Source organism: Streptopelia decaocto, assembly GCF_964273445.1.
Source record: "Streptopelia decaocto genome assembly, chromosome: 2".
Taxonomy (NCBI): Eukaryota; Metazoa; Chordata; class Aves; order Columbiformes; family Columbidae; genus Streptopelia; species Streptopelia decaocto.
The window spans coordinates 34,698,144-34,724,637 of NC_138655.1; the positions used below are offsets into that span (position 1 = coordinate 34,698,144).

The 26,494-nt window shown below is 38.4% G+C and overlaps 1 protein-coding gene across 3 annotated transcripts in view; it reads left to right on the forward strand.

Moving 5' to 3' along the window:
• Positions 1-26,494, forward strand: part of EYA1 (EYA transcriptional coactivator and phosphatase 1) — a gene marked incomplete at its 5' end in the record, with an annotated part of 156,975 nt that overhangs the window by 61,052 nt on the left and 69,429 nt on the right. For 2 of the 3 annotated variants that reach the window (XM_082046794.1, XM_082046795.1), the window contains 5 exons: positions 9,825-9,874; positions 11,283-11,410; positions 23,682-23,762; positions 25,637-25,706; positions 26,079-26,224. In XM_082046794.1, coding sequence (XP_081902920.1) covers positions 9,825-9,874; positions 11,283-11,410; positions 23,682-23,762; positions 25,637-25,706; positions 26,079-26,224 — 475 coding nt within the window. Of the gene's footprint in view, positions 1-3,952; positions 4,291-9,824; positions 9,875-11,282; positions 11,411-13,215; positions 13,279-23,681; positions 23,763-25,636; positions 25,707-26,078; positions 26,225-26,494 lie in introns of those variants that run through there. The other variant, XM_082046796.1, reaches the window with a different exon arrangement.

The following is a 26,494-nucleotide window of genomic DNA, read 5'->3' on the forward strand; positions in this document are numbered from 1 at the left end:
CTTCCATGGAAAATATCTGCATTCGTTTATGTTGTAGTTGCCAAGAACTATTTCAGAATCCTATCAAGTCATGAATTCATTCAAAAAGCTAAAGCAGTATCTGCTTAAGATTAATGAAGTTTACTGATTCCTATTTTAAATTATACAAAATGATCCTGTATGTTATACTGAAGTTGCTGACTTGGAACAAGTACAACTGCATGCCAACTAGTAAAGATGGCATTGGGGCCAGCTTTTCACACAATTTTGACTAAGGATGATGGTTAGCAGCACTCACCTTTTCTTATAATGCATTGTACGTAGACCTTAATTCATTATTAATTTTATCTGGTGTATCTCAAAAGAATACAATGAAATTGTCCTTCTCAAACACACTGATAGCTTTTTGGACAGAACACTGAAAATGGTTGATTTCTCTCACTTTTTATGTTTGTGTTTACCAAGGTCATCCTACTTTTGCTCACACGAGTAGCATGAGACAATAAGGGCGCCTGTCAAATGCTGCAAACTTCTGCTCCAGCCAGGGACGTCTCCAGGCAACAGCTGCTATGTGTAAAATAAAACTTGTATGGAGACATAGGAGGGATATTGCCTGCTGCAAGGGGTTCTGATGTTGCGTTGCAGTTGTTATGGGAAGAGCCAGGCAGTGGCTTTGGGGAGCAATGGGATGCATCTTTTGCTTTAGCAAAGTGTGGTCTTCCTGGGCCTGTTTCTAATGTTAAATATTTCAGTAGCATTTCCTACTGAGAAACAAACATGCAAACTGTCCCACTGTTCCATATCCTTATCTAATTTTTCTTAATTACCAGCACATCTGTAATTGTGGAATCCAAGTACCCAGTAAATATAGTGTTCAGGATGGACTCACTTTACTTGTTCTAAAACAACTATGTGACACTGCATGTGGAGTTAAAACCATATTACATGAGTAACAGTTGTAAATATATACCAAATGGCTTGTTGTGCATTTGATATTATGTAATAGGCCTGGTCCCTTACTTATGACTCTTGAGATACCAGCTGCATCAGCAGGGATGCAGAATCAGGGCAAATTCAGGTATGAAGTAAATGTATACAAATCCCAGTGTTAGTGCAGTTGTGGTTCAAAATTGATGTTGGGTGCCAGGGATAACAACCCAGCCTGCTCTGATTTGATGTGCAGTTAGTTGGAAGAACAAAACCGAAAAGCCAAGTAAACAAACTTCTTTCAAATAGATGCAGTGCTCAGCTGGCATAATTAGATTAGTTGTTGAAATATAAAAAACTGCACTCACTTAAACCAAATGACAATCTGGTCCATGGTATCAGCTGTAGGATAAGTTCATAGGTTAGACCATACAATGGGGTAATGATATACATTAATCTGAAGTCCAATCTTCAGACATCAGATAAAGAACTTTAAGGCACTGTTTAATGTCTATATAAACACAGAGGACCCTCCTTTATCTCATATCCCCCATCTAGATCATTTATATGGCTTCAGTTCCCATACTGCCTACATGCCATACTACAGAAGAGATTAAAAATTCAAAGCTGATTCTTTTCTTGCAATGCGTCGTCAGCACCCCTTTTCTGATCATCTTAGCCTCTGTGTAATTTATCCCATGTTTATCATCACATCATCAAGCTCTGTATGTGTGTATGGGGATCTGTCTCAGTTTAATTAAATACAGAGGCTGGACACACTCCTGAAGTTATTACTTAGACAAAACTCCCATTAGGGACTACAGACTCTAATGCACAGTAAACCTGTTTCAGTAAGCTTTACATCTAAAACAGTATTTTTTTTTTTTTCACAAATATGGAGTAAAGTGTATTTATGCAAAAAAAAAAAAAAAACCAACACATACATCACTGGAAGTACAGTCGTACTTTTTTAAAATCATTTTTTAAATTTCCATAGCATCATTTAAGTATCACTATTTTTGAGAAAGGGTTTTGAGTTACATTTTCCAGTGTAAGGTGGTACCTCACAACAACAATATATTTTTGAAGGCTTTTTCCCAGAAAAAATAAAGCTTCTGCTTCCTAAAAGTAGGTGTCTGATCTTTTTCATGTAATAGGTAGATCTAGAGAGAGTGAAGCAAGACATGTGTCTTTAATGCTGTATAGGATTGGATAGGATTTTTTAAAAAATGATCTTATTATCACGGGTAAACATTTCAGGGGTGTTTTCTGGAGGATCGTGGCTGTTCCGAGAAGCACATAGTTCAGAACGATTGCATAGCCTTCTATTAATATTTCAGGATTTCAAATGAATTTTACCTGACGAAACTGCCTGTCTCCATAATAAGTAATTTGTATTTCTTTCACAGTTTAATGTAGAACATCATAAATAGTTTTCTTGGCGCGAGATCTGGTTTGTGAATATAAAGAAGTAAAGGGATTGTGTTTGTTCTGGCTACGCAGACGGGCCCAATCGAAAGCTGCTTATTTTGACCTGGGCTCCCATATATGGTATGTGACTGTCCCAAGATCCCTTTTCTCCGCGAAACAAAATGAAATCCTAGGTGCCTTTTCAGCTCGAGGTTGACTTGTAGCTTTGCAAACCGATTGGCTTTCCTGAAGTATTCCCAATATACTTGCTACAAAACAATGTCTCACTTACTGGGATGTAATAGCCAGAAGACATTTCTCCTCTAGAAGTATTGCTTTCATTCACAGATTAGTTAATTGAAGGTAAGGATATATTAGCAGTGGATAACCACAGATTTTTGTAAAGAAAAAAAGTTCTGTTTGAATCTATTTATGCAGTATAAAGTTCTTTTTATTTTTTTTTTTTATTTAGTACTTTAAACCTGACATGGTATTAAGACTTCTTTTTTTTTTCTTTTTTTTTTTGGTACTGCAAATCATTATGCTGTTTTCCTCATTAGATTTGGATTATGTGAATTGAAAAAGTTTAAAGAAATAAATGCTACATTAATTGAAAGATATTGTATACGAAGTGGAAATGCTCTGGAGAACCCTGGTCAAATTTAGTTATTGTATATGTTAAAATGTTTTTTAACATGATGTATACATTTTAAAAAGAGTTGTGTGGGTTTTTTTAAATTATGAGCAACTAAAAGTGCTGCAATAGAAATGTATCATAAACTCATTTCAGTTTAATGGCTTACTAATTAAATTATTTAATTACTTATTGATTGGTAAAAGTGAAGCTTTAAAGAGTTACTGTTACTTAATGCACAAATTTAACTCTATGCAACCATCTCTCTCTTTCTTGGAAATATTTGTAAGGTCTATGCAAAGGGCCTTTACACAGTTTTAAATTTTAAAACTTTAGTAGGTGAGTAGTAATAATTTCAAGTACAAATTCGACTACATTTATAATTGTTTTTAGAAGTACAGATATTTCACATATCTGCATAGTTTAAACCAGATACTTTATTTAATAAATACCTTTATATTGGAGAAGGCTGGCTTAAATAGTTTTAGCAGACCCTTTCTTTACAAGGTTGCAAGAATCTCAGATATTTGAGAACAAATCTGTTACATATCCAATCAAAACGGCATGTCTGGACGTGCATGCTGGTTGTATGCTTAAGAGCCTCTGTGAGTATCCTTATTTAGCTTCTCTCATTGATATAATGTTGGTTTAATTCCAGTTCTTCTATTAGCGCGGCTTTTGTTTAAACCCAGCTTACTAGAGGGGACGCATCTACACACAACTAAACTTTTTAAACGAGGAGAGACCCGAGGGATTCATTACTTGTCCCAGGGTGAGTCTGAAGAAGGTGCAGAAAAAGGGACGCTGGGTGCGGAGGGGGCGGCGGAGCGGCCGCCGGCCAGAGGCGCGCAACCCCCGCGCCGGTTCCGCGCAGCCGGCAGAGCGCGGCAGCGCTGGCTGAGTTTCGCCCAGGCAGGGAGGTTGACTTCAGAACGCGCAAGCCTCATTGCAGTTGTTGCTTTTAAACCAATAAGGTTAGGACAAGAGAATAGCTGCGGTTTGCATTACAAAAACAAAAACAAAACCCGAAGAAAAAAAAGAGGAAAAAAAAAAGGGGCAGGAGAAGGGGGGTGAGGAGGCGAGAGGGCGCGGAGCGGCAGCGTGCCCCCAGGCACCGCCTGGGCAGACCCACCAGGCTGAGCAAACAGACGGCGGGGCTGGAGGCAGCCTCGGCCGCGGCTTTGTCTGCCCGCCGCCGCCCCGCTCCGGCCCCGGCCCCGGCCCGCGTCCCTACGCCCCGGGGCGCGCCGGCCGCGCCGCGCCATGGGAGGCGCCGCCGCCGCGCTCTGAGCCCGCCAGCGCGGAGGCTGCGCGCCGCGGAGAGGGCGCGCCCCGGCACCGTGAGTACCAGGCGGGCAGCGCGGGGCAGCGGGAGAGGCGAGAAAGGGGAGGAAAAGAGCAGAGAAAGGGGTTGATCGCAATAGCCTCATCGCCAAGCAGCCCGGAGTTGTGCGGCGGCAGCGGGGACGGACCCTGCGCGGAGTTGCGCGGGGATTGCCCGCCGTCCTGGAGAAGAGCAAGGCTCAATTATAAATCACTAGGTGCAGCAGTTAATTTTGGCCGTGTTTCAGGCTGGGGTTTGTAGGCTTCCCACAAAGCAGACGTTAGGCGGTTCTGTTTATTGTGATCAGCCAGGTTTGGGGATTCTCCTGTTTGGACTTCCTAGCGTGCTAATGCTTCGGCAGATAGGAATAATGTAATGGTGAGATGTTAAATAGGGGCAAAATAGGCACGTAATATAGAAAACCCTTCGATCTTTCTGAAAGAGACGTGAGAGCGTGAGAAAAAGAATAAAAAAACTGGAAGGAAGAATGCCTGACAGAGATTTTGACAGCGCTTTTTGAAGCAGGAAATCCTTTTGCTTAATATGTTTAAATTTTCCAAACACCAAGGAAAACACACAGATCCCCACAGGAGAACTTTTTAAGATGACAGAATAAACATCTACACGACTGAAATATTTGACGTTTATTGACATTTTAGGTGGCTTATTTAGAACGGTGATCTTAGGAACGAGGAAGTTAAAGACCTTTTGAAGTCTCATGAAATTTACATCTTTCTTTTGAGGAACCGAGACCCACAAAAAATTCCCAAGTATGTATTTCTCTCGGTGTTTCTGACAAACACCAACAAGCAGGACTGTCCTTTGCAGTGAAAAGTTTGTTCTGGAAAAGGAAAGGTGTTTGTGCATTTAAAAATGTTTCTTAGAAGGTAGTTGGTTTCTGGTGGCATTGTTTTGTTTGGTTTTTGGATTTTTTTGTTTGTTTGTTTGGGGTTTTTTGTAAGTAAACATTTTAAAATGAGGCAAGCAGAAGAGATAAAAGCTTTCAGAGAGAAAAAAATATAATCGTATATTTTCAGGTAGTTTGTTTAAATTTAAAATGATCACAGAGATAAATTTGGGTAAAGAAGTGGAAATGTTGTGTAGTGTATCACTGGAAGTTTTCAATGTTCAATACCATGTATAAAGAATATTTTCTTTTCCGTCCCATACTGACTGGCCCACCAGAACACAGACTGCTGGTTTGGTATGTAAAATAAATTAATAATCTGTATATGTTTTTGTACATATACATGAGCATGTACATCATATACTTTTATGTATATAAACACATATGCACACAGTGGTTTAGGTGTTGCTCACGAAGCCCTGACACGCAGTATTTAGCCAAGCACCTCACTGCTGTCAGAGTTTTCCCAAGGCCTGGTGGGGTCTGGAAATGAGCAGCCATCCCCTTTCAGCAGCTCTGCACAGTGACAGGCGGCTTGAGTCACCCTTTGCCTTTGGAGACCAGAGAAAGAAGAATGAGTAATCATTTTGTTTCGGTTGCAATAAGTATGAAATATTTCTCGGGAGCCAAAAAAATCTTGGAAAAGCAGAAAGACATTCTTAAATGGCTGGTCATAATAGGAGCATTGTCGCCTTGTAGGACTTCTTTCTTAAAGGGAAGAAAGTGTTGGGGTTTCAAAATGTTTCATTCATAAGTGTATGAAATGAGTATGTAGGACAGCACTTTTAGAAGAATTTAAACTAGTAATTAAAAAGTAAATAACTAATTACCTGCTTCTGGTTTAATAAGTGCAATTTGTCTTTGATGTGAGCATTTAGTGAAAAAGCTCTACCTCCTCCCTTAGACCCCGCTATATGACTATTGGAAGAGTGAAAGAATTACCAAGTTTCATGTGTTGCCAGGAAGGTGCCTTTTTGTAGCCAGTTTGCATTTTAGTTTTGTAACATTGTAGCCCTTGAAGCCATAATGCCTGTAGATAGTGAGTGCAAAGCGCTTTTAAGGAGGCGAAGAGTTCTGGTGGGTGAAAAGTCCTCTTCTCTCCCTCCCTCCACCCCCTGCTAAAAATGACAGATTCCCTCCCCCCGCCCCGACCCCCGGTTTCCCCAGATGAATCCTCTGATTTGAAAATTGGCATTGTCTTTTAAATTTGTTTCTTTAAAACAGACTGATGTCTTAAGAAAAAGTGCACGTGCTGGCTATAATTTTCTGGGTTAACTTCTTATTTTCACTTAGAAATTTTTTCTTTTCATCAGGAAAAATGTTTTAAATTATAGATATTAAAAAAAATTCTCCTAGCAAGCAAAAATACTGTGCAAAACCTGTAATTTAGACAAGTACCTACATTTTATTTGCTCTGTACCGTTGAAATTCAGAATCCCTTCCCATTTACAGTTTACTTTTCACAGAACATTATTAACTTTTTGGCTTCATACATGATCTTCTGTCAGATGCTTTTGATTCGTAATTTAGCAAAGTAAAATAAACAGTGCAAAAGTCATGAATTTTCCTCCGCATCCTGAGCTCTGTGGTAGGGAAAATGTGATAAAATGTGTACCTTAAGTCTTGTTTGATGATCTCTCAAAGCAAGTTCGCCTTCTGGAAATAATTTCTGGGGTTGAAGAGCATGGTATTAACAGATTTAATGTGGCTATTCAACGGATTGGTGGAGTACTATGTGAGGTTTAACAAAATGAGAGAGACAAATTGAACATCAACAAAACCTACATCTGTGAAGAATTATAAATTTAATTAGAAAAAAGGCAAACTTAAAAGACCTCATTAACTAATCAGAATTTGATGTTACTGATTTAAGATTCTTAAATGGATGAATTCTAAGTGACTTTGTATCATTGTCCTTACTTTCTCCCCATGTAGTATGTAGTGCCCAGATCTGCAACCCATATGAAAGAAAACGATGTGAACGTTACTTATAACAATCAAATTATACACAGTAATATCTTTGAGGTATTAAGGAGAATGTGCATGTCATTTAGCATAGAAGGCATTTTTAGTTTCAGTAGAGCACAGAGTATGAAGGGTGAGTGACAGCTTCCTTTTTCTCTCTTATTTTTTTTTTTAATATTTCTCTTTGACGAGCCGGGTAAGGCTGTTGCTTTTTTTTTTGCCTTTTTGCCTTTTTTTTTTTTTTTTTTTCCCACTTTTTGTTTGATATGCGAGTTATGTTGCAGAACTTCAGCTATCCAGAAATCTGTTGGCAAAATGAGAGAATGTATGAGAGCAAGCACACGCCACCCAGAAATGTTTTTATTCTATGAACTGGTCATCATAAGTGTGGTTCCTTACTGCATTGTAATTTTGTACTACACATTAAAAACTGAAAGCATGTGAAGTGTAGCATTTTGTAAACTGTAACTAATTTCACTCACATCTGTGTCTAATTGTTGTCTGCATTCGCATTCTTGAGAGTAGATTTATTTTTCCTGGACCACTCTGTGGATTCAGCTGACCAGCCTAAGTGAGGATTAGTTGTTTTAAAGTTATTTTGATTAAAGAGTCATTTTAAATATGGTAACGTGCAACACATGGTTTAAATAATCCTTGAGACACAAAGGAATATATCTAAAGTATGTCTAATGAAAATGAAGATTGTGGATATGAACTTTCACAAATCATAAAGTGTTAAAGAACATATAAGGTATATATTTAATTCACTTTGAATGGGTTGGATTTTTTTTTCCGTCTCCCATGAATACTTAAATGAAATCTCTCACTATAAACACATGTGCATGTATATGTATATATTTGTAAGTGTACGGAAGTTATTATTATTTTTTTAATTTGAGTAAATAAAATAGTGAAGATTAAGTGTATTTTAGAGTTTAGTATGAATAACACTGTAGGGCACTTTGGAAAAAATCAGTTAATTAAAGCATCTATTTGAAAAATGAAGCTTTGCTGTTATAAAATATATATTTTAAAGGATCCTGTGCAAGAGGGAGTGAAGATAGCTCTTTGAGCAAACTTAGTTCTCACCTATAATTTTTTCCAGGTGTTTAGAAGTAACAGCAGAAACATATCCTAAGGCACTCTGCTGCAGTTTCTGGGGTAAAAACTGAAAAAAAGATTAAAAAAAAAAAAAACCAAAATGCACACTTTCGAATGTATCTGCTCATCTAGTTTGATTTGGCGTATGACAATGTACTGAAAAGTACATTATACAGTACTTTAAGCACCCAGTTATAAAAAGATTGATGTTTTTCAGCGTGCATTATTGCATGATTCGTGACATCATTTGTAATGTTCTGCATTGCCTGGCTGCCCCTAGCAGTTGTTTACTCTTGCTAGTAGTAATTCTGTCTGTGATTAAAAATAACAAAAAAAAACCCCTACAGACACATAAGTAGGATTTGCTTGGATGATTTTTATGGCACTTAAAATGCCTCATCTCTCTTGTCTTTGCCCTGTGATCATTTAAGAGATGTCAGTTCAGGTTGAATGGAAATGCACATGAAGGATTCTCAGTGCAGACATTAAGAGGATATATACCTTGCCCAGAGAAGCTTGTGCATGCTTTTAAGCTAGCAGTGTCTGCCACTGTAACTTCACCTGAATTTTATCATTTTATCACCTGCTGACAATCATTACTGGCTATAGAGACATCTGTTAGCAAAGCAAAGGTGTTTTTCTAATAGGACATAAAAATCTGTTGCTCACCTGAGTTATAGAAGGAGTTGTTTTATTAAGCTGGAAAATTATTGCTGGCTTCCCAGTAGAACCAGATTCTTTTTCTTGATGAGTGACCTCAGAGGTTAATGCTGCAGCTTCCCCCTCTTTATTTATCCAGAAACGTTCTTTTAAGTAATTTTATCAGAAATCTCATTAGCGACTGGAATTTTTATGGGTAAGACCTTGTGCAATAACATGCGGAGTTTTTATTTTAATTAACCACATTTGGAGATGGGCTTGTGTAATACTGTTGGTCATTTATTGAAGATCTTTACCATAGACAGACCTGCCCCTTGTCTTCCCCCCAAAAAACAGTGGCAGCCTCTCTGTCGTGTTTCACCCCTCGTCTTTGGGGTGAGCCGACTTGCTGGTTCTCTATTGCCCAGGCAAAGAAGATGAATGGCAAAGAGGGGAGGAAGAAGAAAGGCAACATGGTGAGGGCAAGAAGCTACCCAGAGTTAAGGGGATGGAAGGGAGAGAACTCAGCCAGGATGGCCAGAGGCGAGAGGGGTGGAGGATGCTGGGGGGGCTTGGAGACGGAGCGGCTCCCCCTGCCCTTGGTGGGGCGCGTGGTGGGGTTACCTTTGCCAGGGTGTGCGGCCATGCCGTGGGAGGAGTGAGCCCCTCTGCAGCTGTCATGGGCCCCTGATGAATCACTATCCCGTCACTTGGCCGCCGTCCCCCGGCGCGGGGAGGAGGGAGAGAGACCTGCCGAGGAAACAACAGTTGAGCCTTCAATTTAAAGACAATATGCCTTTCACGGGCACCGCGCCCTCCTCCTCTCCTTTTGGGTTTAAAGGACAGAATTGTCATCTGCAGTGATATCCTTTCTTTAATTTAAGGCCTCATAGTAAAGCGGAGTAACAGAGGCTTCTGTTTGTTTCCCTGGTTTGCAGGTGCAGAAGTCCCAAACCAGTTCAGATGTCGCTGTTTCCTCAAGCTGCAGGTAAGGATTTGATTGAAAACTGCTATTTTTCTGCAAGCCTTTTATTATTTTTTTTTTTAAACTTCAGGTGACAAGTAAATATATATTCTTGTTTTCTGCATTAAGCAGGCGAGTAAGTGCCATAGTGTTGCTTTTATGTGTGTGCAACCAAGTCTGTCAACCATGAGCACCTACACTTTTTCTCTAAATTGTTTGACTTTATATTAGATACTGGCTTTTGAAACTCATTACCATATCATCCTTTTGATGTGTAGTTTGTTTTAGGTAATGAAATATAAAATGAAGGATTCACTCTTAGAACTTGTGATAAAATCTCAGTTAACATGTGAAAACTTTGTATCTGAAATGACACTTAGGCTTGAGGATATTTATACCATTACCGTGGGAGGAATTTTTAATGTAATTTTAATAGTCTTTAAAAGAGCCTAAGCATTTCTTTTAAACTGAAAAAATTACTGATTCAAGTGCCTTGGAGGTGCAGTAACCTATGAAATTTCTACTGGGAGCAATTACTTAGACTGAATTAATCAACATTATCAAAAGTTTAAGGTATAAAGAAACAGAAAGATGGGCCATTTCAATCATAAGCTTCCCCAGCATCAACCGAGGGATGCGTCATGGTGGTGATGGCCGTTGGCGTTTTTATATAAGGCTCTTAAAAGAGCAAATGGTAAATATACAGCTGCTTTTGTTCTGTATAAAAGTTTATTTTTTGTTTTGAATCAGAATTGCTCTCTTCTTATTTTGGCTGAACGACAGCTGTTCAGATACGGCAGTGCTAAGGCACACTAACGCCTGTATGGATTCACTATGCGTTGGTCATATCCCTTTTCAATTGGGCACGCTTTATGTAATCCACAAAGCAAACAAGTGAGCAGACATAATAATGTTTTAATGCTGCATTTGTTTCAATGGAAACAGAGGAACAATTAAGTAGTTTGCCAGAGTAAACACATACATCAGGAATATCTCATTCCCTGTCAGTAGATGAGAGGTTTTCACAATTGCTTCAAGTGTTTTATTTGGTTTGGAGGCCCATTATATTGCCACGAAGTGGTAAATCTTGAAAAAGTGAAGTGTTAATTTGTTGTAAAGAGACTGCATGTCTTTGTATATTTGTATATCTTTGTATGTGTCTTAAAATGCAAGGTGACATAAATGTTTAAAGTACAGTACTTTGTATCTAAGTTTTATTCTGTTAGAAGCTGCAGAAATAATTAAGGTAGCTGGTCAGTCGTGTGTGTGGCTACAAAATGAGTTTAGTACTAGAAAAGATCAAGTTGGGAGAAGCTGTTTGATTTTTACTGTTTTGGGGACATTGATTAATAGCGAGATGTGTCTCATCTAGGTAATTCCTCCATAATCCATGTTGAATCTGTCACTAAAACTAGTTGCATCTTGTTTTCAGGTCTATGGAAATGCAGGATTTAGCCAGCCCACATAGCCGACTAAGTGGTAGTAGTGAATCCCCCAGTGGTCCAAAACTTGATAACTCCCATATAAGTAATAATTCCATGACACCAAATGGCACAGAAGGTGAGCCACCACTTCTTTAGTATTTCATAGTTTGTTCTTTCTCCTTATTGCACTGATGTTCTCACAGTCAGTAAGGTATGTCAAGAAAATGTTTTACTATTTCAGGTGTTCTGTGTTTATGTAATATGGTGTATAGAGCTAATGTTCAGTGTTTTTCAGTAGTTACTATTATCAAGTTTCAGCAATAGCTTTCGTTCTGGGTTTATATTCCTTTCATAGAGTTTGAATGGACTGAGCAGGTAGTATGTGCAGAGCTTAAAAAAAAAATTTAAAAAACCTGAAAGAGTAGTTTAGTGATGAGAAAAAAAAGATGTTTACAATTGTCAAACCACAGAATGCCATCTTTCATCTTTTCTTTATTTCTCTGAGTATTTCTTTATGTTCTCATTTTTTTTGCAAGCTTCTAAGGCTATTAAAGTTTTGTCAAGTAGGCTAATAAAACCAAGTGTCGAAATTTCCTCGGGCTAGCTTGCTGCTCTGATGGAGTGGCCAAAATTCAAACAGGTGTAGTAATTCAATGGGGTAAACTGATACCTATTTTTCAAGAAGCAGTCAGCCAGTTGATAAGTTATGTTTATTCTCAGTAGAATACTAACAGCAGAGCAACCTAACAGCTTTGCTGGTAATATAATACATATAATAGTACATATAATGAAACACAGAAAAGTTTATGTAAAAAGCAGCAAAAAATACTCTTTCCTGTAATATTTCTATGGCAATAATAGGAAGGACCATACATGGCATTTGGCTAATTATGTGAAGAGAGCTTTTAATGCATTACTAGAAAACAGAGTCACACAGTTTCAAATATTACTTTTCAATATAAAACTATAGTTAGCTGTTGTAGCAAAGATATGCCTTATTTCCTAAGAACTGGGTCATATTAGTGCTGTCAGACTGTTTAGGATTATTGGACACGCATTGCATTCTTCCAGGAAAGTCACATGTCAGTCAAACAGATATCATCCCCCCTCAGTTCCCCATACATTTCTGTTACTCATTCTAATTGGAGTCCTCTGCAGTGGGGAGGGTTTGTGGGTTATCAGATTAACAGGCGTTTGTGCCAGAGACGTGTATAATTTACTTTTTTTTCTACTGCTGTAAAAGTATTGCTGCAGTCAAATTTTAAGCTAATTAAAAAAAAAAAAAAGTAGTTTTTTAAAGAATAAATTAAGTTTTTAATGTGTTAATGTAGTTTAGGCAGAAAAATATTTCGTATCCACAGATGAGTCATCTTATTTTTTTTAATACACAAGTATATTATTATATTTTTGTATCATATTATCTGGTATATACCAGTTTTGGTGCAGGTTAAAAATTGCTCAACCCTTTCAAATTAAAATTCTTCTTGTTCACGAAAGCCTTTGCTGTAAACTTCACCAGCTTTTGTAGCTTTTATGTAACTTGAAGGTTCTTTAGCAGCACAAAAATAGGGAATGTTCCTTGAAAAACAAAGACACCATCTGGCTTGACTTTTTTGTTCTAAGTAGTTGTTGTGTGCTCTGGAAAATAGGGTGCTTAATATTACTTTGTCAGGAAATTAGCTGTATATTGTGTCTATTCATGGACTGACCTCAGGTAGCAAATAATTTTGGAAGTAATATCCCAGCTTCTCGGTAGATAGCAGAATTTATCAAAGAGAGTGAATTAAACTACAGTATCTTTTTTGTCTGATGTTAGAATTTTAAAGCTCGGGCTTATTAATTTTGGGTGAATTCTACCCAGAAAGCTTATGACTTGCATTATACATTTACCTGCTGGGACGAACCCAAATGTTTTTGTTTTTCTGTGCAATTTTCCCTCAGGTGACATGACCCTCCTCAGCACTGCAGACTGGTTGCTGAGCCCTAGCACACAGAGCCCCGCAGGTTTGGGGGGCTGCGGGGGGCGCAGCATGTGTTTTCACACCTTGTCCAGAAAGCATCCCAAGAAATAACTTGTGTTTGGCGGTTCTGGTCTAAGCTTTCTAAATTGAAAATTCCTGTCTCTGCTCTTAAGTGACAAATAATGAAAGGTTTTTGAAAGAAATGTAATTGAATAATTGAATTCTGAATTAGATGTGTACCGAGAGACAAAATTTGTGAGCGAAGCAGATGCCTTGAGATGCTAAAAGGCTTAAGAAAAAATTGAGTGAATGAAGCAAGGGTTTCTTATTTTTTTTAAAATGAAAGGCGAAGTAAAATTATTTTTTCTGAGATTCTTGAAGCAGAATCCTGCTGAGACACAAGTAGCAGATTGTGAGGATGCAGTCGTAAGGGCTTGCCAAACACCTTTCTTAAAATGCTGCAGTGTGTTTGCTTGCTTGTTGCACGTGGAGTGGAGATGCGTGTTGCTGAACCTTCACATGTTAAATATAATATGTGAAACCAACATCTAATCGACTATGCATTTGTTCTCACTAACATGAAAGAGCCCTCCTTTTCTGGCATAAAGGACCTTCATGTGAATGAGAAACATGGCCTCCAGGTATTTGCATGTCATAAATATCTTGTAAAGATATGTTAAATTTGATTTGACTATGGGTGTGATTTAGGCAAGTTTCCATACCCTGAAGTGTAGGATATGTTCACTAGATGAGGAGGAGGAGAAAAAAAAAAAAAAAAGAAACAGAAGAAAAAAACCCAAACCCTGTCCCAAAGTGAAATGGCCCTGTTTCAAACAAAGGTGTTCATTAATTCCTCTAAGGCACATTTTCAGACTTGTCTCTTATTGATGTTGTTCTACAAGAGGATGTGGTTGGAAGATAGCTCACTGTTATTAGCTAATATTTTTAGCTTCACACTTAGTGGTAAGTTGGCAAAGCACTGAATGGGGATTTAGTCGTGTGATCGAGCCTGAGTTTAATCTCTGTGTGCAGCTTTGATATAATAACTCTTTGTGTGCTTAATTTCACTGTGGTGGAGCAAAATTACTGTAGTGCAGAACTGACCAGGTGCTGCTGGCCAAGGACGGTAGCTGAAGAAAATCAGAGGGTTTTGGGTGACTGCTATTTATTTCCTTTTATCTAAACATTTTTAAACAAGTCACATTTACTACTGTTTGTGTCAGATAGCAGTTCCTCTGCAGGATTGTTTTAGAGAATTGTGATTTCTGTAGAACTTACACTATTATTTTAGGTTTGTTGCAGAATGTGGGACAGTCTTCATAAGTCTGGATGTATGTGTGGTCAGGGGAAAAGTAGCATTTTCTTACCATCTTGATTAAAAAAAATACTCAGTAGTAATTACTAGTAAGAAATAATTATTTTGCTGGTGTTTGTTTTTTTCTTCCTCTTCTCTGGGCCAGAAAGCATGGCCTTCAAGCCAGTGATGGGGAAGTAACAAGGAAATTATAGACGCTGACCAGTCAGAAATTTCCCAGGATCAAATCCAGAGGGGTAACACTAAAACATCTGGCTAAAAACTCTCAGATAAGTCAGTCCTGGCATGCCAAAATGGTGCTGATAGTATAAATACTGCAGTTTTTGAGTTTTCCATTATGATTTTAATTATTTTTCTACAAAATATTATCCGTTGTAGGTAACAGCAGACACCAAACACCATTAAAAATTCGTCCTATATGACTTGCCTAGGAAAATCTGTTAGAAAAAAAAAAAAAAGAGAGAACTGAAGTAGGGTTCAAAATGTTCATAGTCATGCTTTATCTCTAATCTTCCTGCTTTATCTCTAATCTTCCTTTGTCAGCAAATTGCTATGTTTGGTTAATACTGAAGGAATTAAAGAAATAATAACAACAGAAGCTAATAAAATTGCCATTTGTTGACTTTTATTCAACAGCTAGTGGCTATTCCAACAAGAGCACCCACTTTGGTCAATATACTTTAGAGAGGAAAGTCTGCAAGTAATCAATACATTTGAAAGGAGTAGCAAAGCTGTTTTCCATAGCAGACAACTGCATCCAGTTTCTGCCTGCAGTGATCTTTACTTTTATCTAAAGAATGTAAATCAGTTCTGATGGATTACATAAAGTGAGAAACAGGAGCCTGTGGCCCATCGTGATGATGTTTTATGCAACTGGAATGGAAAAGAATAGATGAAGATTGGGAGAAGGAGACGTGGTTTTCCAAGCAACTACACTTCATTCATGTTAGGAGTGTAGAGCTGCTTCTGCCCTCATTTCTGAGTGGATAACAAATTGAAGATCAGATTTTCAAAGATACATAAGAAGAGAGGCTTCAAAGGGAGTTGAACATCAAAATTCCTTTGGAAAAAAAAGGGTTCTCACTCTTTAAGTACCTGCTGCAACATGAGAATGAGATCCCACACAAAGGCAGTTGAAGCTCCCCACTACATGACTTATCTGATGGGTGGCCATTAGAAAGGTTGTTTTAAGTCTGGTGAACGTAAATCCATCTTCACGGTTTCAGAAGGCAGCACTATATATGTTTGCTGTTGAGCTGCAATATTACAGAATGGAGAAAAAATGTTTTCAGTATTTTCTGAAGATTACTTGATGCAGTAAGATTTTGAAATCCATATAGAGAGTATGCACTGGTGGCTGTTACAGCACATGATGTAGATTTCTGTAAGTAAATGATATGTTGAGTGTGCATTGTAATTCTAACAATACTTTGTAGCATTCAAATAGTTTTTCAGTGTTAAAACCAAGCCTGCATTTTAGCAGTGAATAATTTCAAATTTTTTAATAAGTAATAGTTATCAATAATTTTGTGTACTTCAGGGCACAAAGTTGTGGTAGGTGATGGCATTTAGACAAAATGATCCTCCTTTGGGAGATGCTTGGGTTCTAGTGTATTTTAAATGCTCATTTCTGGAGTTTCTGCCATTTATGTGTGCTGAAGTTTCTAGACTTGTGTTTGTGATTAAGAGCTTGATGGTATGAAACTTGTAATTGACACAGGGACACCTCCGTATTTAGAAATATCATTTTCCTGAAAGGAAGAACCTCATTTAAGTGAAAAAATCAATAGCAATACTGATTCTCATAAACATCTGAGGGAAATAAAAGACTCCAAATGACAAAGGTCTTTAAAAAAAACAAAAAGAACAGAATGTCTGGAAGCACCATTATTTTAATATAATTTATTTTTGCCAGCTTCTCATAAACATGTTCACAGCACATGTTCTTCCAGATTGTGGATGGAGTGTGGCGGTGTGAAAGCATCCTCTGAGTGTGCCTGAGGGTCCCAGAGCCCCGCTGGCACAGTGGCTTTGCACAGCGTGTGGGATGTCAAGAACCTGCAAAGATATTCACTGCTTCACTGAAAATTGGAACTGCGACACATTGCACTGGGAACGGTGTCTCTCCAGTGGGGCCAGCCTGTTATGTGTGATTTTCTTGTGTGCAATTGTGTGATTGCACAGCATAAGATAGAAATATCATACACCAGACCAGTAATACAGACAAGAAGGCAATCCAGCCCTTGCTGTTGGTGTGCACCAGCGGAAGCTCCAGGGAACCGTAGAAATCTCAGTCTAATTTCACACCTTAATAGACAATAGGGTGATGTTTGAAGAGCCTTAGCAACTTCAGAGACTTGCGACCCTTCAGATGATTTAGCACTTACATTTGCATCTTATAGTCTTCTGAGGAGCTTTGCTTATCACAGGTAGATAAAAAAATCATGAAACCTGGTCACACTTCGGGGTTAGCTGGGTCATTTGACCCCAGGTCAGTGAGTGTAGTACCTGTGCTACCTGGCTTGATGAGACAAGCTGGGGTGTTTGCTGCTGCTGCTGCTGGGCAGAGGGGAATGAAAGCTGGCACTGCCCTTCTTTGTCCACGTGAATTTGGCTTTAAGTCCTGCAATTCAGACCTTGGCCAAAGTAGAGGACATTATTTCCCACTTATGAAAGATGGCCCCTGCTTTGTATACTGTTTCTGTCTTCATGTCTCAGTCTTGCATCTTGTACACCTACATTGCAGAGTGGACTTGACTTCTCTGTGATGCTCTCTGTTCACCTGAAGCCCTCTGTGTTTCCAGAAGGTGGCTGAAGACAACCTTCTTTGCCATTAATGGCTGAGACTGTGTCATTGTGTGGTCATTCAGCCTGGCTTTTTTTAAAGAGTACAGATATTTTATACAGACACAGAGCAAACTGTTACATATGTGTAGGGGAACTGCCGTGGTCAGGTTCCCAATCAAGGATTTACAAAGGAAAAAAAAAAAAAAAAAGAAAAGAAAAAGAAATAATCCTCTAAATCTAATCTTCTATATGATTGTTTCTGGGTATATGCTGCTTCCATTTGGACAGGAGAGACACAATCATCTAGTGTGAAGGGATAAGAACATTAGTTTGACTCAGATATTCTCATCTCCTAACTACAGTGAATGAGACTATTTTAACCCATGACTACACATGTCAGGTGAATATCTGTGTTAAATCTTGATTAGCAGCTACAAGTACTAGGCAAATCTGTCTCCACCCAGGTGGTTTTGGTGTTGGATGTTCTTTCTGATTTTGCACTGTAGCAGTGATGCCATTTCTTTGTAAATTCAAGGTTTTTACTGCTAGGTGAGAAGCTTATGATGACATTAAGGCTCTTTCAGTTGTAATATGTAACATAAGAGGAAGATGAAGGTCGTGGGGGAACCATGCATGCAGTGAAGGCTACGTGTAACTGCAGCCCACACACTTCAGAAATTTTGGAGCAGAGGAAGGAGTGAGCAGGAAACAGTCTGGGCTTGAACTAGAATGTGCTGCTTTGTGCAGGGACTTTCTTTGAGAACTGAACATAAATTTAGGCTGGAAATTACCTTGTAGTAATTACCTTCTGGTAATTTCCAGGCAAATGAAATTCAGGAAGAGTCCTCTGCTTTGAGAAGCAGGAGCAAGTAAGTTTATCTGGCTTTGTGGTCAGGAGCTGATGATTTGATGGTCTATGATAAAAAGAGAAAATAATGTCCTGGTTGAGAATTAGGGTAATTGAGTAACCTGTTTATAAGTAACTTGTAACCTTTAGTAACCTGTTTATAACTGCAAGATTTTTTCAATGCAAGCAGTTGAGAGTTTAAATGAAATAATGGAAAATATCATCAGCTTAGAGATTCAAGGTAGAATTTTTGTCCTGTTGTTAGTGGCAAATAATTTTCTTTGAGCTTTCAGGAGAGCTTTGGGCTTCTGGTGGGTACAGAAAGAGGATGGTATCAAGGAAAACAGTGTATGAATACTAATGGATACATAAAATCTGTAATCAAGATATGGTGGAGCAGTATCTGTCATGAAAATTTGTGTCCAGAGTATTTAGCTGCTAACATTATTTGAAGATGTCACCTTGAGACAGAACAAAATAGGGCTAGAGATCGTGTTTATCTGTATGTCTATAAACAAATGTAAAAGCCTTGCTTATTTTGTTGAGATTCTTTGTGCTCTGTGAACACTGAGAGCTCTTAGCCAGGAATGATTCCACTTTGCCCACTTAGTCATATAATACAAAGAATATAACATTATAGTATTAATTCAAAATTATTAAATGCAAAATGAAAACATACTAAATAACTTAGTTGTGTTTACAATATTTCTATTCTGGTTTAATGTCTATGGCATAGCTGTTAAAAATACTAGTTCAGGAAGGCAAGCTTTATATGTATTTTAGATAATCAAAGTAATTTTTAAAATATATTTAAGAACCTTACTGTTTACATGCTTGAAAGTGCAATCTTTGTGATGTATGCATATTACTTTTGTGTTGGGAATGGCCAAATGTTAGGTCTCTAAATCCGTATTTAAAACAACCAGCATCTCATTCCTCACAGCACTCTTTACTGCTATATACCCCAGTGACTGCATGACAAACTGAGAGCTCAGAAAGTTCTTACTTGACCAATGAAACACATGAACTTGTGGTTTCTAGCCTGAAGTTCTCTTTCACGGTAGAGTTCAGAAACTGCCATGTAAGTTGTTATTAACTGCCTTTTGTAAGGTTTTTGTAAGGCTGACCAAACAGGGCACATTGCACTTGGAGTCTTTGAGTGACTTACGAAGAAATATCTTGACAATTGATATAATGCCAGATCAGCAGTTATGCTATCTCGGAATGTGTGCTCTTTTCTTCTCAGAGCTAGCATGTATGCTATTATTTGTTAGTCTTACTTTTCTATGCTTTTGCTGTGTTGTTTCCTTATATAGTTTCTTTTAAAATCTTGTCTTCAGAATCATACATAACTAGAAAAAAATAAGGAGGAAAAATGTTTCTCTGTTATAGCTTGTTAAGCTTCTTGGAATATAAACTACATCTATATCTGTAACTGTTAAATTTTTGTAGCAGATTAGAAATACATTAGATTTTGTCTTGAATTTCTTGATAGTCTGTTTTGTTACATCAGTGATTTTGCCAGCACTAAAACTTAGTAGCTTATTGCTAGATCACAGTCTGTCTCTATAATGCAAGTCTGATAATTCTGCACCTCTGTAAAGTCCTGTTTTGTCAATGGAGCAGTAGAAAATGTTTCACTTTCAGTGGTCTCTGCCATGACTGAGAGTGCTGTTGGCAGTTCCTGGCAAGCTTGCGATGTGTTCTGTGTCCATGTGGCAATATTCCCACTGACTGCCCAGTGTCATCCTGTGAAAGCTTAGGACACGTTGCAGAAATGTTAATTGTCATGGAAAATGTGGAGAGCTGCAATCCAGAGCATGCCTGAGGAGCACACGGCAGGGTCAGATCCATGCCTGACCAAAGCTTTGCTTTCTTGGACAGCTCTATACGCCTCTCATGATAGACCTGGACTGCTGATGTGCTGCTGTGATAGACTGGCAGACTTGTAACCTTAGGAAATCCCTTCGCAGTTCTTTTCCCCTGTGATTCTGGCAGAAAAGATCGTAGAATCATGGAATAGCTTAGGTTGGAAGGGACCCTGAAAGGTCATCTAGTCCAACCCCCCTGCAATGGGCAGGGACATCTTTAACTAGATCAGGTTGCTCAGAGCCCCGTCCAGCCTGGCCTGGAATGTCTCCAGGGATGGGGCATCTACCACCTCTCTGGCTAACATGGGCCAGTGTTTCATCACCCTCATCATAAAAAATTTCTTCTTCATGTCTAGCCTGAATCTCCTTTCTTCTAGTTTAAAACCATTACCCCTCGTTCTATGAAAACAGGCTCTGCTAGAGTCTGTCCCCAGACATATCCTCCATGCAGGTCAGTTTTTGTCTTAGGGAAACCTTCCTTTGCAGTGAGAATCCATTTCTAACTGGTAAAACCATGGCTGTTTCTTCTCAGTTTATTTCTTTGTATAGCAAGCTTTCATCCTCTTGAAATATATTTAGGCTCAGACAGAAGGAAATATCCAGTCATTTTCTGGCATTTTGATTAAAATGCTTGGGGAATGGAGGGCTTTTCACTTCCTATCCATCTTTATTAAATTCCCAACTAGCTGCAGCACAAGGTCTGTTAAGGTCATGGTTGTTCCTAAAGATGGCATGATAGGGCTTATTTGTTATCACCCTACTAATGGGTATCCAGATCAGAAATAATGTGAACAGCCTTTCTTATCCTGGTTTTTCATATATTCAGGAAATACAACAGCTAAGAGAGGAGACATAAGGAACAGTTGTTATGAAAAATTTATGAGCACCTCAGTCAGCAACTAGAATTCATTTCCATCAAGAAGGCACTGCAGTGTATTTCATATGTTTTACTGTATCTTCAAAAGTCATATGTTTAGTAAACAGCATTCAGTTATAAACATGGTTGCATTGAAATATTGCTAATCACTCATAGAGACATAAATTCAATTTTGATGAGGTTTTTTTTCCAAAATGGTAAATTTAACAAGGATCTGAGATCCAGATAAAGTGGCAAAGTCACGTGAAGTACTTTTTAAACCAATGGCAAGAGAGGCATTTGCATCCACTTAGAAAGAAATTATCCTAGAAATCTTTATCTAAAACAAATGATACTATAAGTGTATGTTGTGTGAGGTGGCTCAGGATAGTCCTTGGGCTGCTAGTTTGCAGTGATCCAAACAATATTTTATTTTATAAGGAATACAGAATTGTTTCTCCAGTAGAGTAGAGGGAGACTGGAAAAGCACACACTGAAGTCTTCCACCCCTTACACTAAGCTAGATTGATCTGTGTCATCTTCATCTCTTTTCCTCTCCCACAGCTATCAGCTATAGAGAAAAGCATCTTTCATTGTTATTTCCAGAAGTGCAATTGTACTATGGAAATAAGGCTCAGAAAACTTGCAAAATTTTGGGAAAGCTGGAGTAGTCTATGAGGGGAGTGTTAGTCTGACTGTAAAATGTAGCTGTGATAAATTTCTAAGAAAAAGCAGATGACAATCTAGACGCTATAATTCTTGGTATCGAGATTAAAAACTGTGTAGGACTTGCTGTAAAAATCTGGCAGTTTTTGGAAAATTACTTGGGATAAATAAATATATTGTTGCATCTGTGTGTTAGACTTTCAGTATTCAGTTAGGAAGCGGATGTTGGATGTGTTATATGCTGTGTTTTTAGGAAATGCATTTATATTGGAGTTGTAATTCAGATCATGAGTGTACTCTTGAAGTGAAACTCTTGGTCACCCTTTCTTACCACACATTAATTCACCTTGTGGAGTCTCTTGGACTTCACTTATTTCAAAAAAGGTGCTCTGCAGGAAAACAGCCAACATTCTCCAGCTGATGATGGGTGCTCCATCCTTGGGACAAAACTAAACCTATCATCTTAATGCCTAAACTGTGGATACTGGACCCTCTGCACCAACCATTTCACTCCACGAAACTTTTCTTACTGGGCTGCACTGCTTGCTAACGCAAATGTAGAAGAGTTACAAGCTGTGTGGAACTAGAATTCATCTCCTGAGTTAGTGCATGCAGACAAAACATCCTGTGTGAGAATCAAAAGAAAACAGTGGGCAATTAGTAAAATCTTGAGAGTTTGCATGTAAATCCCTTGGATGAGGTCAGGTGAAGGAAATAGTGAGGCATGCAGTGGTAAGAATTTGGACTGGCAAGGACAGGAAAGGTCCTTTGTCAAAGGTGGAAAGTGCCTCTCCCTCACCCTTTGCAAACCTGGCACCAGAAGGGTTTCTGCTGGCGATGGTTGCAAATCCCGAACACAGATGTATAGACAAACATGCATACATACCCACACACCTATGTCACGATGACACTAGGGCTTTACACATCAAATAGGGTGCACTTTACCTTGGTTTTCTTGGGTTCGCTTTCTGCAGTGTTGCTGAACCGCCTCCCGAAAGGTCAGGTATGCACCCGTGCTGGTGTGTGGGAAGCGGTGACTGCGTGTCTCAACAAGAGCGAAACTAGTGGGATGTTGATAGTAAGATCAGCTCCGTTGTTTTCTGAAACATCACCCTCAGTTGCTTTTGGTGTGCTGTAACTCCAAAAGCTGGGTATGTAAAAATGGGTTTGAGAGATGGCTGTGCTGATCCGTTAACTCCCTGGGAAGAGGGATTGCACCTGTTTGCATCCAGACCAGGGCAGCTCCATCCTTTCTCCATGGATCGGAATGCTGTTGTTGCTGAGATTGTGCTGGAGTAGCAGAAAGGGAAATTTGTTTTTTTCAATTGAGGCTTTATTAAAAGTCATTAATTAATAATTAGATGTGAAGCAGCATGATCCAGGAGAGAATTTCTTTTACTTTCATCCTTTTTCGCTCTCTGACAGCCACGTTGGGTCGCTGGGGCAGAGGGAATAAAATGTAAAAGTGTTCCTTGAAGTGTCTGATGAGGACTGTGTGCTCTGCGTTTATTCAATGTTGCTGAGTTTAAAGTTGGTTTTAATTTTGAGAGGAGGAATCCACCATGAGGAAAGTGTTTTACTTCATCACAAATTCTCATTTTTCCTCTGAAAAGTTATTTGGATGGAAAAAAAAAATCAAACAGCACCCAAAGAAACCCATTTTAATTTTTTTTTTTTTTTTTTTTTTTTTTTTTTTTTTTTTTTTTTTGTGTCGTATTCTCAAATTGCTGTCTTTCAAGCCTGTAAATGTCTGTGTGACCTGATCTAAATGTGGACACTTATTGTTGGGTCTGCAGGATTAAGAGGAATCAGGACAGGTGCAGAGAATTGCATGGGGACTTCTGGTTTGTTACAGTGGCTCTTATTCCTTGGGGACAGAAATAACCATCTTGATCATTTTATATGTATGTGTAAATCATAGCTGGCAGTACTTTGCATTGTTCGTATACACAAATACATAAAATGCAAAATATTGATAGCCATGATTTAAAACATTTTCAGCAGATTTTTGTTTTATTTAATTTGTGGCTGCAGTGAGTGTGTGTGCATGCGTGTGCAAGAATATTAGGTGCATATAGAATATATTTTATTTATATTTCTATAGTTAAAACAGAACCAATGAGCAGCAGTGAGATTGCTACTACTACTACCACAGACGGGTCTTTAGACAATTTCTCAGGATCAGGTAAGGAATAAACAAAGGTTTTAAGCTCAGCATTTTTTCATTGACTGTTTTCTTATCCCAGGTGGTCTAAACCTGTGCACAGCTGTTAAAAAGTCTCGTGCACTTTGCAGCTTATGCCTATTTTTCTTCATCTTACTCAGACAGTGTAAGTCAATAGGAGTTTTCCCTGAGTAAGGAGAATTACAGCATTAGGCTTATTGATGTTCATTGGTGTTTCAGTGAGAGTCTCACTAGGGAGTACTCTGGCCCAGAGTAAATTGCTCCTGTTTTCTGTGAGTAAACACCTGTCTCTGTGACTGGTGGTGTCATTGAGGGGTAGGTCTTATTTATTTTAATTTATTATTGTCAAGGTATTCATTCTTTTATCAGGCTTTTTTTCTTCCTGGAAACCAAGCACATCATAGCTGCTAACATACAGGAGACAAACACTGTAAGAAAATCCCAAGATGTTTGCACAGTTTTGCATACCCATGGATAAACTGTGGTATTTCAAGCACATCATTTTTATGGTGCAAATCAAATAAAAAAAGGATCTAATACTATGTCATAGGATTATATTTCCAGGATAGCAAAATTTGTCATCTTGCAACCAGTCAGGCTCCTAGTAGGCAACCCTTTTCTGGTCTTGTCACAACCTCCATTTTCTGCCTATGCTGTTGAGTATGAAAGTATCAAACTGGAAAGGCAAAAAAAAAGAGGCTTCTAGAGTGAAAGAAGAGCAATAGGAGCTATGTACATCTGACTGAAAGTCAGATCATAATGTTTGACATGTCTGCAGCCCCACAGGCCACAGAAAACTATCATGTGTGGAAGGCACAGAAAGAGATTCCCTCCTTCCCTCCACACTTTGCAAGTGCTCCCAGCATGTAAAGATGATGGATTTTTCCTGTAGTTGGCCAGGAAAGGGGTAGCTGGCAAAGGGTAATTATCCGTGCCTTGTTTATTTCCAAGTACTTAGCAATAGGGCCTGTTGTTTCTCCGGCTGTCTGATTTTACAGTAGTCTCATAACCTGCGGCTGACCCCTTCCTGGCAAAGGCTTCCAAACCAGCCCTGGGACTTAAAGAATCGGCACCCAAATAGTAACCAGAGAGGGAAGGGACTCCTGAAAATAACATCTAGAGCACATCGGCACATCTGCCACACTCTCATCAGCACCAAAAAATACCAAAAGGAATTGGGCTGGGTTGGCACAAAGCTCTGTGTCAGCAGCGGCTGCACTGCCAGGGAGCAGCTCACTGTTTAGCCTCCTAGGCTGAAGTCTTCTGCTAAGAAAATTCGCACATTGGTCGGGACATCTTTATGCAATACCGAGTGTTTTGGAGGCCTTGAAACCATTTTAGAAAGCAGATAAGATGGGGCAAAAGTAGGAAATTGAATATGTTAATAGATTGTCTGTACTATGGAATTACAAAATAAGAAAAAAAAAAAGGTGCGTGCTCTGAAGCTGGCCATATGTTTTCAATCGAGGCATGCATAAAGCTCCTTCATAAAATGTAGGTCTTAAAAATTCTAAAAGTTAATAAAATGTTGCACTTGAGATATCAATAATCCTTTGAAAATATGAAGGGAAATGTTTCCATTAGGAAATAGATTGTTTGCATTGAAAATGTTGTCTGTGTGCGAGCAAAGAATAGACTATTGCCCAGGAGCTGTACAAAGGGGCAATTTAGTATTTGAAATTTGTAATCAAGATTTTAATGTTAAACATTCTTGTATAGTTCCTGATAAAATATTATTTTCTATCTAAGGTATCAATGATATTTGAATTTAATTAAAATCTTGTTAATACTCTGAAATTCTATTAGGAAAAATAATATTTATCTTTGGTGTGTGTATTTACACTTCTGTGTGCTTTCTTTTCTCCTTGGTGCAGCAATTGGAAGCAGTGGTTTCAGCCCAAGACAAACACACCAGTTCTCCCCACCACAGATTTACCCTTCCAAGTATGATATCTTTTAAAAATAATAATAGTAGTAGTAATAATAACTGAAATAAGCAGATTTTAACCTCATTTAAAATAATAATTGGGTCCATCTGTTAAGTCATAATTTAAACCACAGCAGCTTCCAGGGAAAAAAATATTTAAAAAAAAATGCTAAGAACGTATTTAAAAATATTTGGAAACTTCTTATTTTACTTATTCTTTTATTATTGATTCCTTGTTGTTGTTTTGTCTTTGTCCTATGGTTTCTATTCTCTAGCATAGCCTATGATTGTATGTTAATGAAGTAGCAGGATTATAAGGCTAAAAATAAGTACATGCATGTCTGTCTAATGCAGTGTCTCTCCTATTTTCTGTCATTTGTAATCAATAGCAGACCATACCCACATATTCTTCCTACCCCCTCTTCACAAACGATGGCTGCGTATGGGCAGACACAGTTTACAACGGGGATGCAACAAGCTACAGCTTATGCTACCTACCCCCAGCCTGGCCAACCCTATGGAATCACTTCATATGGTAAGAAATCATGTCAGTGTTATTTTATTCCAGAGGTAAATATTTTTTAGAGCAAGATTACATGACCTTTGCATCAGTGCTTAGTGGGACAGCTGTGCTCTCAAGTATTTCTTTTGTAAGATTGGTAATTTCCCTGTTGGAGTGGGAGTGGTGCTTCATTTAAGTATTAAAGACCTAAGAAGCTACTCAAGAGGATCACTCTGTTTTGGGATCAAGGAGAGAGATTCATGAGGTTTTTATTGGTGATATAAAAAAAACAGCAGTGAAATG